Raw genomic sequence first — 19,464 nt, forward strand, 5'->3', positions numbered from 1 at the left:
CCTTGTACAAGAATCTGGACTTTATTTTGAATATTCCTTACAATTTACAAAATTGTAATATCTTACTATAAATAACTGTAGACTTTTATTGTGAAAGTCTCACCATGTCAGAAACCATGGCTGACATGGAAAATGGCCTCACTTGGTACCTGAAGCTGTATGCCAATAGGTAACGTCCATTTTAATATTGAGTTGCTGTTTCAGGGCTTTTCTATTGAGAAAATGCTATTTCGGGGCTTTTATTTTGAAAGGACAAGTGCTGCAGGAGACTCTTGGGACCTTGTACAAGAATCTGGACTTTATTTTGAATATTCCTTACTATTTACAAAAATGTAATAACTTACTATAAATAACTGTAGACTTTTATTGTGAAAGTCTCACCATGTCAGAAACCATGGCTGACATGGAAAATGGCCTCACTTGGTACCTGAAGCTGTATGCCAATAGGTAACTTCCATTTTAATATTGAGTTGCTGTTTCAGGGCTTTTCTATTGAGAAAATGCTTTTTCGGGGCTTTTATTTTGAAAGGACAAAGTGCTGCAGGAGACTCTTGGCGACCTTGTTCAAGAATCTAGACTTTAATTTGAATATTCCTTACTATTTACAAAAATGTAATAACTTACTATAAATAACTGTAGACTTTTATTGTGAAAGTCTCACCATGTCAGAAACCATGGCTGACATGGAAAATGGCCTTACTTGGTACCTGAAGCTGTATGCCAATAGGTAACGTCCATTTTAATATTGAGTTGCTGTTTCAGGGATATTCTGTTGAGAAAATGCTATTTCGGGGCTTTTATTTTGAAAGGACAAGGTGCTGGAGGAGACTCTTGGGACCTTGTACAAGAACCTAAACTTTATTTTGAATATTCCTTATAATTTACAAAAATGTAATATCTACGTATTAATGACTAGACTTGTATTGTATACTTGAGCTGTTGCTATGGTGACCTAAACGCAGAGGGGGGGGTACTGGGTGGTCACCAAGTGTAACAGCAGTGGACATTTGGCAGCCCGTCATTCTTAATTACCAACCACAGACAGCTTGCTATGCTTCAATTGCTTTGTGTTGAGCTGTTGCTATGGTGACCTATGCCCAGAGTGGGGGTGAGGGTGAGGGTGGGGGGGGTGGTACTCAGTGGTCACCAAGTGTAACAGCAGTGGACATTTGGCAGCCTGTCATTCTTAATTACCAACCACAGACAGCTGATATGCTGCTATTGCCTTGTATGCTGTTGCTATGGTGACCTATGCCCAGAGTGGGGGTGAGGGTGGGGGGTGGTACTGAGTGGTCACCAAGTGTAACAGCAGTGGACATTTGGCAGCCTGTCATTCTTAATTACCAAACATAGACAGCTGCTATGCTGCTATTGCGCAATGAGCTGCTTTGTGTTGAGTAGTTGCTATGGTGATCAAAGGCCAGAGTGAGAGGGGGAGTGACAGCACTTTACACACGCTGAGTGGAGAAACTGAGAAAACTTCACCTTACAAAATGGAGGATTACAGAAAAACTATAAGTGCTATCAATATAATTCTTTCACTAACAGTGCCAGGAGGCTTCAACAAAGAGACCGATCCACTTTTTGTGAAGATATTCCAAAAAATGAAGGATTGGTGGCGAGTTAGAAACAGCCTTCATTTGTGTTTCTCTCCAAAAATTGTAGAGATCTTTAGAATGGGAGTGAATGAGAGATTGAGCAGTCACTCTCTGTCTGTTAGGCCACCTTGTGGAAAAACCGTAGGTCCTATAAAAATATGAACAGCATTGCCTGAAAGAAGACAAAAATCTCTACTACTTTTGAGAAAATGGTGTATGAAGAGTCAAAATTGTGGCCGTGACGGCGAGTTAGAGAGAAAAATTTTCCCTAAACTTAACAGCTTCTCCCACTCTAGCGATGACATCACGCACTCTAGCTCTCTCCCATACACACCAATGTAAAATTCAGAAATTTCCTAAAAAAACCATAAAACTTAAACTGCCATTAAAGAAAAACCGTAATAGATATCAAAAAGCTGTATACAAGACTTATAGATCAGAAAAGTAGAAGCACCCATTTCCTCATCGAGCTGCACGCGACGGTGTTTGAATGACGTTTCTACGTCGAACGGTGTAGGACTAGATAGCGACCGAAAAACGGCGGAATAAAAATAAAAATAAAAATAATAATAAAGAGAAAAAACGAAGAACATATCTTGGGATTGCTGCTTTGCACAGCAATCCCAACAATAAAGACACAGGATAACATAAGTGTGAATGCTGAAGCAGCATTCACACTAACTAGAAAAGGTAATTTCGGAAGAAATTACGTGGGAGAGCTGATACGCTGACGAAAAATACGAGGAGTAATTTAAAGTCAAAAAAGCGGACGAAAGAAAAAAGTGCCAAGGAAGCAAAGAAGTTGACAAAGTAGAAGAAGTTGAAAGAAAAGGAAGGAAAATGAAGTTGAAAGTAAAGAAAAAAGGCAGGAAGTAAGCATGATAAGAAGAAGTACTTTATTAATCCCCAAGGGGAAATTAAATTGTTACAGCAGATATTAAAGTTATTAAATTTAATATTATTTAAATTATACAAATTGATAGTAATTAATAAAGTAATAAAGCGATCAACCTGTATGTAGAAAAGTAAAGTAATTTGTTTTTGGGGGTTTCAGTGTGTATGTGTGTGTGCGTGTGTTATTGTTTATATTATGGAATTATAGAGTCTTATGGCCATGGACACAAAAGACTTCCTGAATCTCTCAGTCTTGGTTTTAGGAGGAATTAGTCTGGGGCCGAATGAACTTCCCATTCGCCACAGTTCCTCATGAAGTGGGTGGGCAGGATTGTCCAGTATGGAGTTGATTTTGTCCACCATCCTCCTCTCTGCCACAGCCTCCAGTCTGTTGTTCCAGTCCAACAACAGATTTTTCCTTCCTGATCAACTTGTTTAGTCCGTTGGCCTCACCAGCCTTGATGCCACCTCCCCAGCACACAACTGCAAAGAACAGTGCACTCGCTACTACAGACTGATAGAACATCTTCAGTAGCTTGTTGCACACGCCAAAGGAACAGAGTCTCCTGAGGAAGCACAGTCTGCTCTGTCCTTTCTTGAAGAGTGCATCTGGATGGAGACAGGGACTGGGGTCTTCCTGCTCCTCCTAAAGTCCACCACCAGTTCTCTGGTTTTCCTAATATTGAGCTTTAGACAGTTGTTACACCAATCAACAAAGCTTTTTATCAAGTGAACTCACAAGAGGGGCACTGAAGAAAAAGACAGACAGATAAGAAAGTACACTATGAATAAGAAAGGGTTGAAAGACAATGAAAGTAAGAAAGAAAGGTGAGGAAAGACAGAAGGAATATTAAGGAACTAAAATAATCAAATAAAGGGGGTGAACAAGCTGTATGCCAATAGCCAAGTCCATTTTAAGCTCATATTAGTGTTGGCTAACCTCTTAATATTCTCCTACTAACAGTACTAACAGTACATATTCAGATTGTCACAATACCACTGTGCAGTTTCTCAGAGGAAATTAATGCACATTTCAGAAGTATAGTGAATATTCAATATTCAACCAAATAAAAATAAAATAATCTGTAGGTCCATAATATCTTATTTGATGATGCAAGTTGATCTTCAGAGTGTTGGACGGAGGAAAGGGTTGAATGGTGTGATCACAGAGGCAGCTGAGGCTCAGGAGGTAGATCAGCTCATCCACTAACCCCAGCTTCTCTTGTCAAAGACTCCTTGGGCCAGACACTGGATCCCAAGTTGCTCCCAGTGGCTGTTCCATTAGTTCATGAGTGTGTGAATTCAAATGGTTTATAGTGTAATCGTGTAAAGTGCTTTGATTGCACTTGAGAATAGAAAAAGTCCATTTATCACGGAAGACAGTAAAACTGTTTCTAATCCAGGAGGACGATCAAAACAAAAAATATATATATAAAAGAAGAAAACTAAGAAAAAAAATACCTTGAAAACTAAGACTAAATAAATGACGAATCAACACCATCATCTGAATATTATGTGTGTGTGTGGGCTGATAAATACATAGTCCAAAACATTTTGAGACTATAGCTCATGGGGGACTAACTCCGGTGCTTAAGAGCCACAGCCCTGCTTGTTTTCCCACTATCCCTGCCCTTCCAGCTTCTAATTGGTTGAACACACATGATCCAGGTAATCAGCAGTTGGTAGGGCAGGGATGGCTGGAAAACAGCAGTGGGTCTTGAGGACCAGAGTTTGCCACCCCTGCTACAGCTCATCACAACATAGTTACCAAAAAAAAAAACTTACCCAAAATATTATGCATTGTGTATTGGTAGATAACTGTAATCTGTCTAGCCTCCTGACACCCAGCAATTTATTTTTGTCCTCTGTGTTGAACATTATACTCTGACCATTAATTCAAACACCAGCCTTGCAATCTATTTATGTCCTAATGTCCTGCAAAGAGAACATCCTGAGCTTTCTAGTGATGTCTGTCAAGTTAAGGTGTGGCCAACACTTTGTTTGTATTTTTAAAGTGGTTCCAATTGCTGCAGCTACCTTTCCTGGCAGGGTCTAAGGAGGCTAAACGTTGTTGTTTCACATATTTTTTGGTTGTCTGTTTACTGTTTTACAGTAAGAAAAGTGCACATATTAAGTTCGTCGGCAAATCAGAGTATACACACTTACTGTACATACAATTACACATAAAGTGAAAAAGATTCATTGCTAATGGATTTTCAATGACGTGGTGGCAATAACACCATTTAAAATATTACATGTCTAAAAACACTTTGGTTACAAACTGATGTCAAAAACAGAGATTTCAGAATTAGAAATGTTCATAATATAATGTCCTTCATTGGACATCAATGACTAAAGCAGTACACTTTTAATGGTTATGTTACAATATTGGTCAGTCCTACCTACAAAGGCTTGTCACATCATGGTTAGCCTTGGGCTAATATCCCCATTTGTCCAAGCTCCAAGCTTCAGTAATCCTTGACTGACAGTCATTTGTCTCCCAGTCAAACCATTAGCTGTGGCTCATCTGAGCTACAGTGGTGTTGTGGGTATTCTGAAGACTGCTCTGAATACCCTGAGCTTTGACTTCACAGTGTGAAACACTGAAGGTAAATGCACAGTATGACTGCTGACTATATGCTGGGGTTTAGATTAGCCCAAAGCTAAGTCCACACATGTGGAAACCTTTCACATACCTACCAGCTGATACCCCACTCTAATGACTATTTTAAAAATCTGTCCTCTCCTTTGGGTTAATTCATTTACCTGCATCTGTAAACTAAGAATTATCAACAACTAAATTATCTGTTTTTCATATGTTTAAACCGATTAAAGAGGAAAGAAAACCATGACATAAAAATGAATGAAATGGTGCAATGAAAATAACGATAACTGTTTTGTGACCTTTGACATTTCAGGTTGCTGTAGAACCATGGCCTCCAGTTAATATTATTGGATCTTTCAGTTGTTCTCCCCAGTCTGGCTTGGGTTTTCTCCTTCCGCAGTCCAAACACATGCCCCTGTGATAGACTGCTGATCTGTCCAGGGTAGACTGTATCTCTCACACACTGCATGCTGGGATTGGCTCCAGGCTCCCAGCCACCCTAGAAGGATAAGCAGTTGATAATGGATTAATGGATGGCTGTTGTATAACAGAATTAAAATAAACAATAAAACATTATTACCTTCTGAATTTATTTAGGTGGAGAACTGACCTTACAGAGAAAACACTGTCACAGTGAAGGTGATAGTGATGACTGATGGGCAGGTGGTTCCCTGCAGCAACGTGCTGAGGATCCACTGAACTGAACTGTTTAGACCAGTGGATGTACAGATGTGGAGACAGGAATATGGAGCTCATCCTGACAATAGAAACAGAAAGATCTTGTAATAAATTAAAGCCAATGAAACAAACAAACATATTCAAAAGTTAAATCTTCCACAATAATCTAATTACCTTGAACACTGCTGCAAGGCAGTAAACCCTTTTGTATCCAGTGCCATTTCAAACATAGAGGTTTTGCAGAGCTGTGCAGTTCTCAGGGTCTTCACTGTGAAGTGGACAAACCACAGTGAATAAGCTCCTGTAGGAAGAAGTTCATGGAAAACACTGTAACTGAATGAATACACGAATGAGCACAGATTTGTGAGTTTGTAATGAAAAAACAAACAGTACCTTATGGTCTGTTCTGAGGAAACCTGGACACTGGTACGAGAAACACGTGTCCAGCAGTGATGGGTCTGCTGTTGTGTGACAGTGCAGCTGTAGCAGCATGATGTTGTGGTTGGTCTAAAGTGATCCAGTGTGTCAGAGTCAGAGAGAAGATGAGGCAAAGACTTGGCAGGAATCATCGTCCTCTTCCTTGAAAAATGACTGGGACAAGCAGGAAGCAGGAAGTGGTCCAGATGTGTGGTCCAGATGGGTCTGTTTTTGAGCTGCAGTGTGTGGTCTGTTGTAGCATGATGTCTTGGCTGTTCTGAGCTGATGCTCACAGGTCCAGACATGAGGAGATGATGGTGAAGACTGAAGAACTACAGTAACTTGAAATGTCAAAGGTCCAGACAGTGAAAGCAGTTTGCAACATCACAGATGAGAGGAAGAGAAAGAAAACTATCCTAAGTTATAGTCTCTGGTCAGATCACCCACCCTGCCAGAGAGGCTAATGGAAACTGGGTGGGATAACATGTGGGGTATCAGCTGGTAGGTATCAGGAAGTGTGTGTTATATATAGAACACATACTTCCTGATGTATTTCTGTGTTAGCAGCTGTGTACGCTGATGTTAACAACAGCGTACACAGCTGCTTCAAATGTTTTGGCCTGTGCATTTACCAACCCTGACCCAGACCCACCCTGATAAATGCACAGGCCAAAAATATAATTACCTGAAAAAATGTACTTTATAATACTTTGTAATTATATGGTATGTCATTTTCTCTAGATCACTATCCCTAAATATACTAATCCATCATGGTATATAACTTTTCTATTTTATAAAGAAACTTAACTTTAACTTGCTTATGTTTGTCTGAGTTACTCTATATATGCATATGCTTTTTAAAACTAATTGGTAGGATTTACACAAATTTTACTAAATAGTTTTTCTTAACCTTGGCCACGATGATACTTTTAATCACCTTTGCAATTATTTATGTTCCTAATGAACTGCTGGAGGACAGTAGACTACAATATTGCCACAATGCAAACATTGATACATTTGTATAAACTTTAGAAGAGACATGATAATAAACAATGTTTATAACTCAATATTCACAATCTATTTTTCTTTCTGACCATATTTATCATTAACATTTTACTTCATGTACAGCCGTCATCTGTTATTATCATAAGTCTTGCATTAAATTCAAATAAATAAATTCATAATACTTTTAAAATCTTATTATAAACTTCATCAATATGCCTCTTCCGTTTTGATTTTCAGTTAGTCTCAGTTGGCAATATTTACAATCTGATTGATTATAGTACACAGTAAACAGCATTGTGATAACTGTGGTATGTGTGCAGTACACCTGAAGAGAGACAATGTTCTGGTTGAGAGATGAACATGAGGTCCAGCAGTGTGTTCTTCTCTGTGGTTGCAGCAGTGATGACTTGTGCAAATCCCCTGGACTTGAACAGATCCAGTATTGGTTTGCTTCCATTGGATAAAAGGTTCTCATTGAAATCACCACAGACAATGATGGGGTGACAATCCATGATCTCCAGTGCATCCAGAAGGCTTCCCAGGTTAGACAGGAATGATGTCACACTGTAGTCTGGAGGTCTGTATACAGCAGCAACCAGTGCAGGAACTGGGCCTTCAACCTTCAAAGCCACAAACTCAAGGTCGGTCACATTATGGATGTACTGTTTTTCATGCACTTGAATCTGACCTTTGACATAAACAGCAACTCCACCACCACCTCTGTTGGCCAGTTGTGGGAAATTTGTGTAGGACACATGTCTGTTACGTTTGAACATGTTGTAACCCTCTAAATGGAGACTCTCTGCAACAAAGGAGCCTTGGAGGTGAGTTTCAGTTAGACACAGAACATCTGCCAGACACAGCTCATGATGGCTCTTGATGTCACTGACATGAGAAGGCAACCCTTCTGTATTATGGTGGACAATGGTCAGAGTGTCAGGTCTGTTCAGTGTTTGTGTGATCTGAAGAAGAGGCATCGTGTCGTCCATGTTGGCTTGTCTCATGGTCTCCAGGGCTGCAGTGATTTCTGTGTTAGCATATATTTTACTGTCATCCATGTCCAGTAGGTGGAGTCCACTGAGAGAGGTCACTCTGCTGACAGCTACATAAGCCATGCCAGGTTCAAAGATGGACTTTAGTGAGACCACAGCTGATTTGGTTGTCATACCCTGAACCTTATGAATTGTACATGCAAAGGCCAGTTTAATGGGGAACTGTCTGCGTACCACTCCTTTCTGTTTCAGATTCTCCTCTGCTCTCTCTATGTACACTAGATTGGCAGGATGTCCTGGTGCTCTGTTATGGCGATTCCTTCCAGATGTTTCATTATCCATCCTGAGCCCAAGCATAGTGACATGTGCAGAACCATTTTGTTCAGAGGTGACTACTCTGACTAAAGTAGCAAATGAACCATTGACTAGTCCCTGAGAAATATCCAGGTTTCTGGTGAGCATGACACGAGCTCCCTCAGCAACTTGTAGTGTGTCTGGTAACTCATTCCTGCCTCCTTTAAATGGGTTGGCTTGTCTTGTCATTCTGCCAGTTCGTGGATCCTTTTTATAGTCGTCTGCATCGATGTTAGTGGTCTGAGAATGGAGCCGAGTTAATGTTGCAGAGTTGTGAGCATCTACCTGTTTATTGGTTGCAAAAATATGCAGGACATCAGGTGGACAAAGTTGTGGTTCAGTGACGGCTTGTGACAGCAAAGCTCTGTCTGCTTCAGACAACTCATCTGACTTGTCTTTGACACGGATCCTGTTCAGCATCTCTGCAAAGGCAACATCATCTTTCTGACGCATGATCTCAGTCAGAGTGATCATCTGAAAGTGTTCCTGCCACAGGTCAATCTCACACGGGTCATGTACACACAGAGGTTTAGCCTGTCGCACTGGTGGCAGCTGATAGAAGTCTCCAACAGCTATTACTGACATCCCTCCAAAGGGTCTCTGGCTGCCTTTGATCTGTTTGAGTCTGACATCCACATAAGCAAAAAGGGCCTTTGACACCATGGACACTTCATCAATGATAATGATTTCAGCATTTATCAGCTCTGATCTGACCTCATCCAGTTGGTTACCCAGTCCTTGAAATGGAGGCTTTAGGCTTCTGGGCAGCTTGAGCAGAGAGTGCAGTGTTGTGCCTGATATATTAAAGGCTGCGGTTCCAGTGAAAGCTGTTAACAGGACAGTAGGTTTGGATATGTCGGCCTCCTCAGCATGTCTCGGCAGTTTGCTCAGTATCTTAGATGCCTCTGAGTGGATGCATTTGATGAGATGTGACTTTCCTGTTCCAGCTCCACCATTGATGTAAAAGAAAAACTGATCTGGATTTAGGCCACAAACTCGTTTTATGCACCAGTCTCTGACTGTATAGAACACACAGGCTTGTTTCTGGTTCAGGTTCTGAAACATTTGGCGTAACACTGTGGGGTCAATAACAGGTGGCTCTCTGATGGCTCTGGTTTCTGTCACAGCAGCAGCCTGACGACTGTAGTCTGGAACATTCTCCTGTTCATTCTCATGGTCTGGCTCTCTGGCCTGAAGTTCATCAATACACTCCAACCTCACTACTTCAGATTCAGGTGCCAGGTTACACCATTCATCGATCACACCTCTGTTCTGTTCATACTCCTCAACAGCTTCCTCGATCTCTTCACTGTTTTTCTCATATTTGTCTCTGTTTTGTTTGACAATTTGTTTGACACTCTCAGGACGGTCAGACCCTGGTAGCTGTACGCAGCCGCTGTTATAGAAGGACTCGTACGTGGGTAAGAAACGTCTTTTCAGTTCCTGCTCTGATCGGAAAGGAAGGTAGAGTTTCAGTAATGTGCCGTAAAATTGCTCAGGATATTTTTCCTGTGAGCGGCGGTGAAACCTGATGATAGCAGGCTTATCATTTTTTCTCCTCTGAACAAATCCCATCTCATTCAGCAGGGGCAGAACATCTTTACCTTTGGTCTGTTGGCCATAGACAAACCTGCATGTAGCTGCAAAATCAGCCAAACACATCGACTCAAACTCTGGAGTTTCAGGTCTGCATTTGTATTTGTCAGTCAAAGACGTCATCCACACGTTTGCACACTCTGGTGTTGTGTTCTCCAGGTACGAGAGGGGACGGCTCATTTTCACTGCATTGTCATCTGTCGGTATGAATACGACACCACGTGAACACTTCTTCATGTTAATGCCACATGCACGAGTCACACACTCCTGAGCACTGATCTCTCTCTTTTTTGAATACGCCTGCATGACTGCCCTCATTTCATCACATTCATTGACGCTTTCCCTGTCAGAGTTCTGGATGACTGTTTTGAGGTACTCAGACAGTCCAGCTTCTTTCTTGGTTATGTAGCTGGTCAGGTAAATGATGCAAGAATACGCATTGAGAATATAACTCACATCAATGTTAGCATTCCAGGCTTCCAGCAGATGAGGATTGTATCCGTTCACCCAACAGTCTTTAGGGTCACGTTTCAGTATGACAGCACTGGATTTGTTCATCACATTGAGGCATTGTTCATACTCACTGAGTGTTAAACTGCATCGAGCCAGAAGCTGCTGCAAACTGAGAGAGGCAGTTTCAGGTTCATTCAACAACAGGTTCAGTGGTCTGAGCTTTCTCTTGGCTTCTTCCACTTGCAGTTGATCAACATCCTCACCAGCTCTCGTTATCATTGTCTTTCTGCAGGGTGGTTTGGGAAATCCAAATCTACAACCAGAGCTGAGGCTTCTGAAACACGTCTTTGAGTGGTTTTTACTGTGCATCTGCACTTCTTTCACTTTCTTGTACAGTTCAGGTTGTGTATGTGGGTCAGGCAGCTGAGCTGTGATGTATTTAGACACAAACTCACACACAGTCTGATCATCATCTTCCTCAAACACAGGTGCACCTTCTACCCATATGAGACAGTGGATGTGTGGACTTCCTCTGTGCTGAAACTCCACTCTGTAAAAGTAGTCAACAACTTTGCCCAGAGGTTGTGCAGGAGATAAGATCAAATCTCTGAATAAGGCCTCAACACGTTTATCAAACATGCGCATTGCTGTCACTGGATTGCTCCTTAATATGTCACACTTTGCTGCCCAGTCAAGTTCCTCAAAATGAACCTCTTCACCCTGCTGAGTTTTTATTGCCTCAACCACCTCAGGCCAACGCATTTCAGCTGCTGAGAATGTACAGAAGAATGTAGGAGTTCCCAACTGTCTGATCATGGCAAAAAGATCTCTGGTTGTTTTCTCCCAATAAGCTGGTGTTCCTCTCAGTGGCTGCATGAATCTGACTGCATCTTTATTCCTCACTAGTCTCTCAACCTCTCGTTTGTCTTGCAACATACCTGAGGTTATTTTGCGTCCATCTCTGGTCACAGGTTTTCCCTTACGCAATTGTATTGTCATGCTGGAAGTGGCCAAGTGTATTTCAGTCACAAACTGAGCAAAGAACAAGTAGTTTGTGTCTCTGGCAAAGCGTTCATCGATACAGAAAAGCCTTGATTTGAAATAACTACTGGGTGTTAATTTAATACGTCTCTGCTCATCCAGTGTGTTTTGACCTGTAGGGAACTGAACAGGGAAAGCCATGGCCTCCAGTTTAGGTGTTTGGAAAAAGCTGACTGGGTTGTTTCTTTCAGCAGGAGCAACAGAGTAGATTCCTTCACTAAAACATAATATTTCCTCTGCAACATCAGGCGGCTGAAGACATGAGTCTAGAGCAAAACCTCCATTGGGCATGTCACCTTCCTGTCCTTCATTATCTCTCTGCTGCTCAGCTTCATCATCATCATGTAACATGTCAGAGTTTTGTTGCTCATGTTCAGGATTGTTTTCCGTCTCATGTAGTGCACTGTGTTCACATCTGTCTATCTCCATGAGATCATCTTCCCCATATTCATCATCATTCATTGATTCATCCTCATCATCATCCTCCTCATCAGGAAGTGTTGGGTCACATAACTCAGCATCATCTCTGATACTTACATCCTCATACTGTGGATGGATCTGTTTCAGTTTATGCAGAGCCTGTACAAGTTTAGACCAGGTTACAGTCTGGAACAGCTGATGACCTCTGTAACACAACCGTCTCTTCAGTTTCACTCTCATGACCTGTGAGTCACTTCTCAGTCTGGGCAGAGCATCCACTGTTTCCTGGACCTCAGATGGGACACAGACCACATTACCACGTATTGCTGTCTGCCTGCCTTTGGGAAGAGGAACGATCTTAGCAAATGGTATGCACTTTGCTATGAGATGTCTCTCCAGTATGTTGAGATCAGAGAGTTCAGGTGGAATTTCAACAAGCTCCAGGTTGTTGGTCACAGCAAGTGGGGGCATGGCTCCATGTTTAAGGTGATTATGGCAGGTGTGACAGATCCACTCTTTCTTTCTCTCAGCAGGAACTTTGCACTGTTGTTGATTTCTGCAGTGATCATCACAAACATGAACATACTTTCCTGACAGACATGACGCAACCACTTTTTGATTCTTAATGTAATTTGACCTCATACAGGGTCGGACCTGGTTTGGGAATGATGCCTTATGACACACAGTGCACACATAAGTAGGACCAGTTTTTATATTTGATCTGAAAACAGATATGGCCTGTTGCATCAAAGGGTTGTCAATCTGGCGTAACTGCCTATTCATCTGTCTGTATTTCCTTTTTATTTTCATTGCACATCTCATGTTACGCAAGATCCTAAAGGCAAAATTGTTTTTATACCTGTTCCTCATTATTTCTTTCATGAGTTGTCTGTGTCGAACTCTGAATGCTTTGTCATGCGCATAACGCTGAGTAATATAAGATCGCTGCCTCAGTCTGTAATCAACATCATCTCTGTAGCGCTCAGTTATATACAGTTTTTTCTTTTCTTTATATGTTTCATTTGAAGCATACTTTTCAACTTCTTTTCTTTTTTGATTCGCTTTTCCTTGTGGAGTTTTTTGTGAGAGCAACTGTCTTCTCTTAAATTTTCTCCTTTCCTGTTTACTAAGTTTGGACAGTTTACAAACAGCCTTGTTGGAGGAATTAGAGACATTAATGACAGTGGTATTTTTATTTGAAGCAGCTGAGTTTTCTTTGTCATGACAAGCATCATGTGATAGCATTGAATTCAAAGAGAACTGACATGAGTGTTCAGGTTGCATATCAGTGGATGTTATATGAACGTCTTGCTGTTTCTCAGCTGTTGTGGGAGTGGACATTTCAGCATAAGAGTTTGATTCTCCAAGACCATCATCCAACACAGTAGGAGTAGCAGCAGTGTGAGGTGTAGGCCTGCTTTCATCATTCACATTGACTGTGTCCAGGCTGTAAAACACCACAGGCTTCAGCTCGTAGTTACAGGAGGACTGTGTGCCAAACATCTTGTGACACTGTTGGAGCCTGTCAATCATGTCACTGAGATGTGTGAACGTCACCATTACAGCAGTTCCAGCAGTGTGTGAACTCGGTGGGAGGGGCAAACCATTAGCTCTTCTGGAGTGTGGATCAAAGAACCCGTATCAGCCTGATCTGGTTCTGAATACTCCAATACATAACCCTGTCATTAGCAACAATGCATACTGCACATCAGATAACAAACAGCTCAGACCTGCCTCTAGGTCGAGGAAGCTATCAACAGCTCCAGGTAACGAGTCTCCAAATGTGCCATAGCGTGAAAGTTGTGTTTTGTCCACATAATACCTATACCTGTGTGCAGCAACTTGGTCAGGCAGCTCATCAGTGGTCAAATGGATACTGTTAGGGAACCGTTTCCTGGCCTCTTTATACATCATGTTACCTTTATCCAGGATGTGATCAAGGTCTGCTCTGGTGATGTTTTCATCCTCATGCAGGAAGGCAAGAAATGTTAGTGAATTACAGGTGCACTGACGATTTCTGGATCTGCCGTATTTCAGAGAAGCCTGGCTGCGGGATGCACAAACATGTGTTTCAGAGGACTGGTCTCCTGGGGTTGCAGTTTGTATGAGAAGGTCCTGAAGCATCACTGTGACGTCCACTCTTTACAATGTCAGCATAGGAAACACCTGGTATGCGCACAGCTTTAGGTTGACTCTGCACAGCGCTGAGGATCATTCTGAGGACGTTCTGCTTGGTCACTTGTTGCTACAAACTGGAAATCAGTCAGTCTCTGCCAGCGGAGCTTTGCAGCTTCAGACTTCTTACCTTTCTTTGGCATTATTACTGTACTCCAAAACCACAACTGTTATGCTATATACAGTTATTCTGTAAACCAAAAGTACAAATGAAAATATTTTTTGAATTTTATTTCGTTTTTTTTAAAAAGATTTGCTGTAACAATATTAGTCTTCAAATAAATGGACACTAAAGCAAAATTTTTAAACTTCTGTCAAAATATTCTTAAAGTAAAACTGGTTTATGGTAATTCCAATGCTATGTATGAATTGTAAACTTTTAAATTCACAAAAGTATTTACAACAGAATACTAAATTATATAATGTACAAATTTCAAATCCCTCTCAATATGGACCAGGGGATAAATATCAAGTCTAATGCACTTTGCACTGGTAAAATAAGAGAATATTGCAATTTCAAACTGATCTAGCTTTGAACCTTGTCAGGTTGTTTGGAAAAAATGAAATGAATATTTTAGGCTATTTCAAGTGCTGTTAACTTCAGATTTATATATAAATACACACCAGAATACTGAATTATTATCCACTCCCAATAAACAGCCAATAGTACAGTATTGTTCTCACTTATCAGCAGAGATTAACTGAATGCTATTAAATCAATTAAATGCTTTATAGGGTGTGGGAGACACAAACTGATTTTCTCTTATAAAGGTCAATAAGTAAAATCAGGAGCACAGGTCTGGCAGTGTGATGATAGATGAGTGTTTCTTCTGGAAGGCAGGACTTCAGCTCGTTTTCTCTCAAAACCTGGTAAACTGGGTCTGCAGACAGAAAACAACCACTCCAAAAAAATCGACTTCCTGTTCACTGCTGTGTTTTTATTGTACTATATCACATTCAACAACCACACACTTTTACTAATTTAAACAATGTCAAAAGATTCAATTATTGACAAATGTGTATGTAAAACAAGGCTAATAAATGCAATGTATATTCTTATATTATTTCTATACTTGTAGCTGAGGAAGCAAAACAGATTACCTGTGGAAAAGTGTGCAAATATTTTCACACCAAGCGGCCTCTGTATACAAACCTCTGCAACACCAACAAAGTTCAGGAACAACTGCAGCTCAGTACTGAATTTGATTTTCAGTGCAACTATTAATTATAATTTATTATTATAATCAGTTATAGTGTTTATAGTCTTTATGTACAAATAAATTAAAAGACAAAACTTTGGTTGTATACAAATGTATACAATTCAGTTTTCAAATGACAAATTTTTGCAGTCAATTGTCAATTATGAAAGTGCAATTTGTGTCAACTAATTACAACAAAATTTCTGTAGTATGCACTTTGCCTTTTTAGAGTTTCAATTGAAAGTCCAAACAATTACTTAAAAACTTTAGTCAGTTACTTTTTCCAAATTTAAAATTTGACTTTGGACTTTTTTTAAAATTTATTTAGAAAATCTGTTGCTGATTAATTGGTAGGATCAAACCAACGGTGAGATAGAGGAGATGTAGAGAGAGAGAGCTTGTGAGCAGAGGAACTCACTGAACCAAAAACAGAGATATCAGGTCCCAAAAACCTGTCGTACCCAGAAAAATATTTGTCTCTGTCAATTGTTTGCACCAAACCATAGGTTGACCCAAAACTTAGATAGAGTGGATAGACAGGGACAGAAAGATAGAATATCGGTAATTTAGATAGAAATGAGAAGATCGGACAGGAGAGATAGAAACTCAATTAAGGGGTGAGCTGTAGAATGACAGGAGAGGGGGGAAAAGACTCTGAATCACCAAAATGGATAGTGGGAGAAACCAAAATGGGATAGGCAGAGGAGAGATAAATACACTGAGCAGCACACCTGAAAGACAAAATGAAAACATATATGAGAGAGCAGCTTCAATATAAATACAATTAAGAAATCTGTCCAAACCACAGGTATTTTTCAGATGTCTTCTATAGATTTTTTCATATGAACAGATTGTAAAAACATAATTATAACTAGTGTGACTACTGCTTCAGTGTATCAAATCACTGAATTCAGTTTTCTTAAATATGTGTGAACTTACTGTCAAGTCACCAGCAGCACCGGTAATCTGCAGTTACACAGGTAGGAATAGGCCAGAAGGAAAGAGAGAAACAGAAAAATAAAATATAAATTAGATAAAAGATAAGATATTGATTTTTCTTTACAGAAATCTAAAATCTTGCAGATCATTTCAATCATATTTTTGACAGAGAATTATGAATAAAAATAATTCATTTGAGGAAATGTAGCAGGCCTATGTAATTCATGTTGCAAAAGATTACTGTGATGAAAATCTTTCTAAACTTGTAACAAATACAATTACATATATTTATAATGAAGTCTTAATTTATGTATTAAAGTTCAGGGGCTGCCTGGAATCACGGGTAGCAATGGTACAGACAGCAAGAAGAGTGGAGAACCCTTCACTGTTTTTCATAATGAATATATTTTTTGACACTCAGTGTATTTAATAGTTAATTATCAATGCTATCTGTTAGTATGCTAACCAGCAATAAATGAACCGTTGTCTAGTGTAAATCATGTGCATTGCAGTTTTCTAACAATAACAAAATGACCTAAAGATTCTACACATTTATAGGTATTCAGGTCATGTGCTCTGATGGTGAATTCACTCTCCATATTTCTATACTTACCAGCCAAAGTATCGCGCTAGATCCCTGTTCCGTGTGTCTAAGAAAGGAAACAACATTTTAGCTGCTTTTCAATCTGTATGTGTGTGTAATAATTGCGACACTGCGTTTACCACTAGCAGGTTTTTATTCTTGTAACTGTCAGTTTTACCGTATCACATTTTATCTGTTATTACATCCGCGAGTTGCAGCCACCGCGAGCTGCGCTGCTCCATGACGTCACTGTACATTAACGGTTTTTAGTTGGAGTCGCTAATGCTAACGCTAACTGAAAACCGTTTATATATATATATATATTAACTGACTTCAACAGCGTCGTGACATACAGCAGTAAGCTATGTCTCTAAATCACAAACCATGGTGTCCTACTCTGCCAAGATATCTTTAGCGTCACATTGTTTTTGCTTCGCTCCGAATTCAGTTGCTACGGCTAAAGTTAACTTAGCGCCGATATATTAGCAACGGCGCTAACAAGTTGGGCTACCAAAAAAGTCTGTACAAAGCCGGAAAGACAAATATAGCGACTTTGCCTTCATATTTTCATGTCATGGCTTCAGTACGTCTAAAAAACTTATTTTAAAATCATGTAACCCTCCTTAAGCTGAATTTTAACCGTTAAAACAAGTGTAGGCGAAGGCTCTTTACACACTCACTGTTACTCACCAGAAGCACCGCAGACAGAAGTGACGCCTCAGACGTAGTGGCGCAGTCGGTCTTTGAATGCGGCGTTCAAGGGCAGTCGGAAATGTCACTTCAGGAATAGGTAATGTTAGGTGACTTTAATAGCTGAGAAATGAAAAGGTGAAGCTATCTATTAGACAGTTACTCACTTGTCCATAGTCATTAGTAATGCTGTCTGGTTAACATAAATAGAGGTATGCAGTAATAATACTTAATTTTAATAATGTAGCACCTTTCTTTGTAAATATAAAGATATTTTAGCTTAATTTATTGGTAACTCTGATGTAAATGTTTTAGCTGACACTTGTTCAAGTGGTCGAGTATCTTTGATAGTATTTGACTGTTTTAGCAACAAGTGTATTTATAACACTATATGGTTTTGGTACCGTACAGAAATGTTCCCTGATTAGCGATGTTGCGTTCACTGCATTTAGGAACTTAGACATTTCCGACCTGCTATTAGTTCCCCCGCCCCTTTTTTTGCAGACGGCCGAACAACACATACATTAAACTAGCTGTTGTCTTTACATTTAAGGGTTATATTGATGACCTTGGTGTCGTTTAAAGGAAAGGCTTTCCAGTTTATTATTTCACGCTGTAAAATAATATTCACCGTAGTGCATTAGACTTGATATTTATCCCCTGATCCATATTGAGAGGGATTTGAAATTTGTACATTATATTATTTAGTATTCTGTTGTAAATACTTTTGTGATTCACCGTAGCTTCCAATGTCAAGCTTTATTGAATAAACGGCGAAATCAACCCTCAAACGAACCGGAATACAGTTTTTCATGAGGAGGAAAATGGGTTTATTATTTTTTGGACTAAAAACATGGATGCACTATGTTCCCTGAATTCTAACGAAAAAAAGGACATGCAATACTTGGATCTATGAACTAACACGACACAAAAGGTAAGAGATAGTGTTTTTCCAATATTTTTACTCTTGTTCATAACCATTAAGAAACTGTAAGTCGCTGTGATAATTCAATTTATACCATTTGAATCGTGAGATTTTATCATTTCATTTGATATATAGTTTGTCAGACTTTATTCAAATTTGTCCGACGACCTTTGGTGACACATCTGGAAATGAAATTTTTATCTCAGGCCTGGGACCGGGGTGGAACGGCTTTTGAAAACTTAGATCCAACTGAAAAAACGTGTAATCTAATTTCTTTAGTTATGATTTATGTAATTATTTTTATTTATTAAAAAGCCATTACTTCAACTTCAGGACAACCAGATAATGAGATATCTTAATATTAAATGTTATAAATTCTATTCCATTTTCTCTATTATATTTTTACCATATTGTTATTGTACATACCTTTGTAAATACAGTATTCAATTCAATTCAATTTTAATTCAATTTTATTTGTATAGCGCCAAATCACAATACAAATCATCTCAAGGCACTTTACAAAAACTAAAACTAAAAACCCAACAATTCCCTTATGAGCAAGCACTTGGCGACAGTGGAGAGGAAAAAACTCCCTTTAACGGAAGAAAAAAACCTCCAGCAGAACCGGGCTCAGTTTGGGCGGCCATCTGCCTCGACCGGTTGGGGTGAGTGGATAGAGCAGAGAGAAAAGAACAGCAAAAATAAACAACAAATAGACACTGCAAGTTGGTGGGGCCAGTAACTGCACATCAGCGATAAACAGCTCCAGGACCAGGGACACCTGCAGAAGGTACAGAGAGAGAGAGAGAGAGAGGGAGGGAGAGAGCACAAACTAGGGGAGAGAGAGAGCACAAGGTTAGTAACATTCAATGGTGGAATATACATGAGGTGGGAGAGAAG

General features: G+C 39.9%; 1 protein-coding gene across 1 annotated transcript in view; it reads right to left on the bottom strand.

Moving 5' to 3' along the window:
- Positions 1–19,464, bottom strand: part of LOC113137739 (zinc finger protein 721-like) — a 747,607-nt gene that overhangs the window by 95,543 nt on the left and 632,600 nt on the right. Inside the window, exon 3 of the mRNA XM_033325117.1 lies at positions 15,624–15,630. Within this exon, the coding sequence (XP_033181008.1) occupies positions 15,624–15,630 (7 nt within the window). The remainder of the gene's footprint in view (positions 1–15,623; positions 15,631–19,464) is intronic.

Source organism: Mastacembelus armatus, unplaced genomic scaffold (assembly GCF_900324485.2).
Source record: "Mastacembelus armatus unplaced genomic scaffold, fMasArm1.2, whole genome shotgun sequence".
NCBI lineage: Eukaryota > Metazoa > Chordata > Actinopteri > Synbranchiformes > Mastacembelidae > Mastacembelus > Mastacembelus armatus.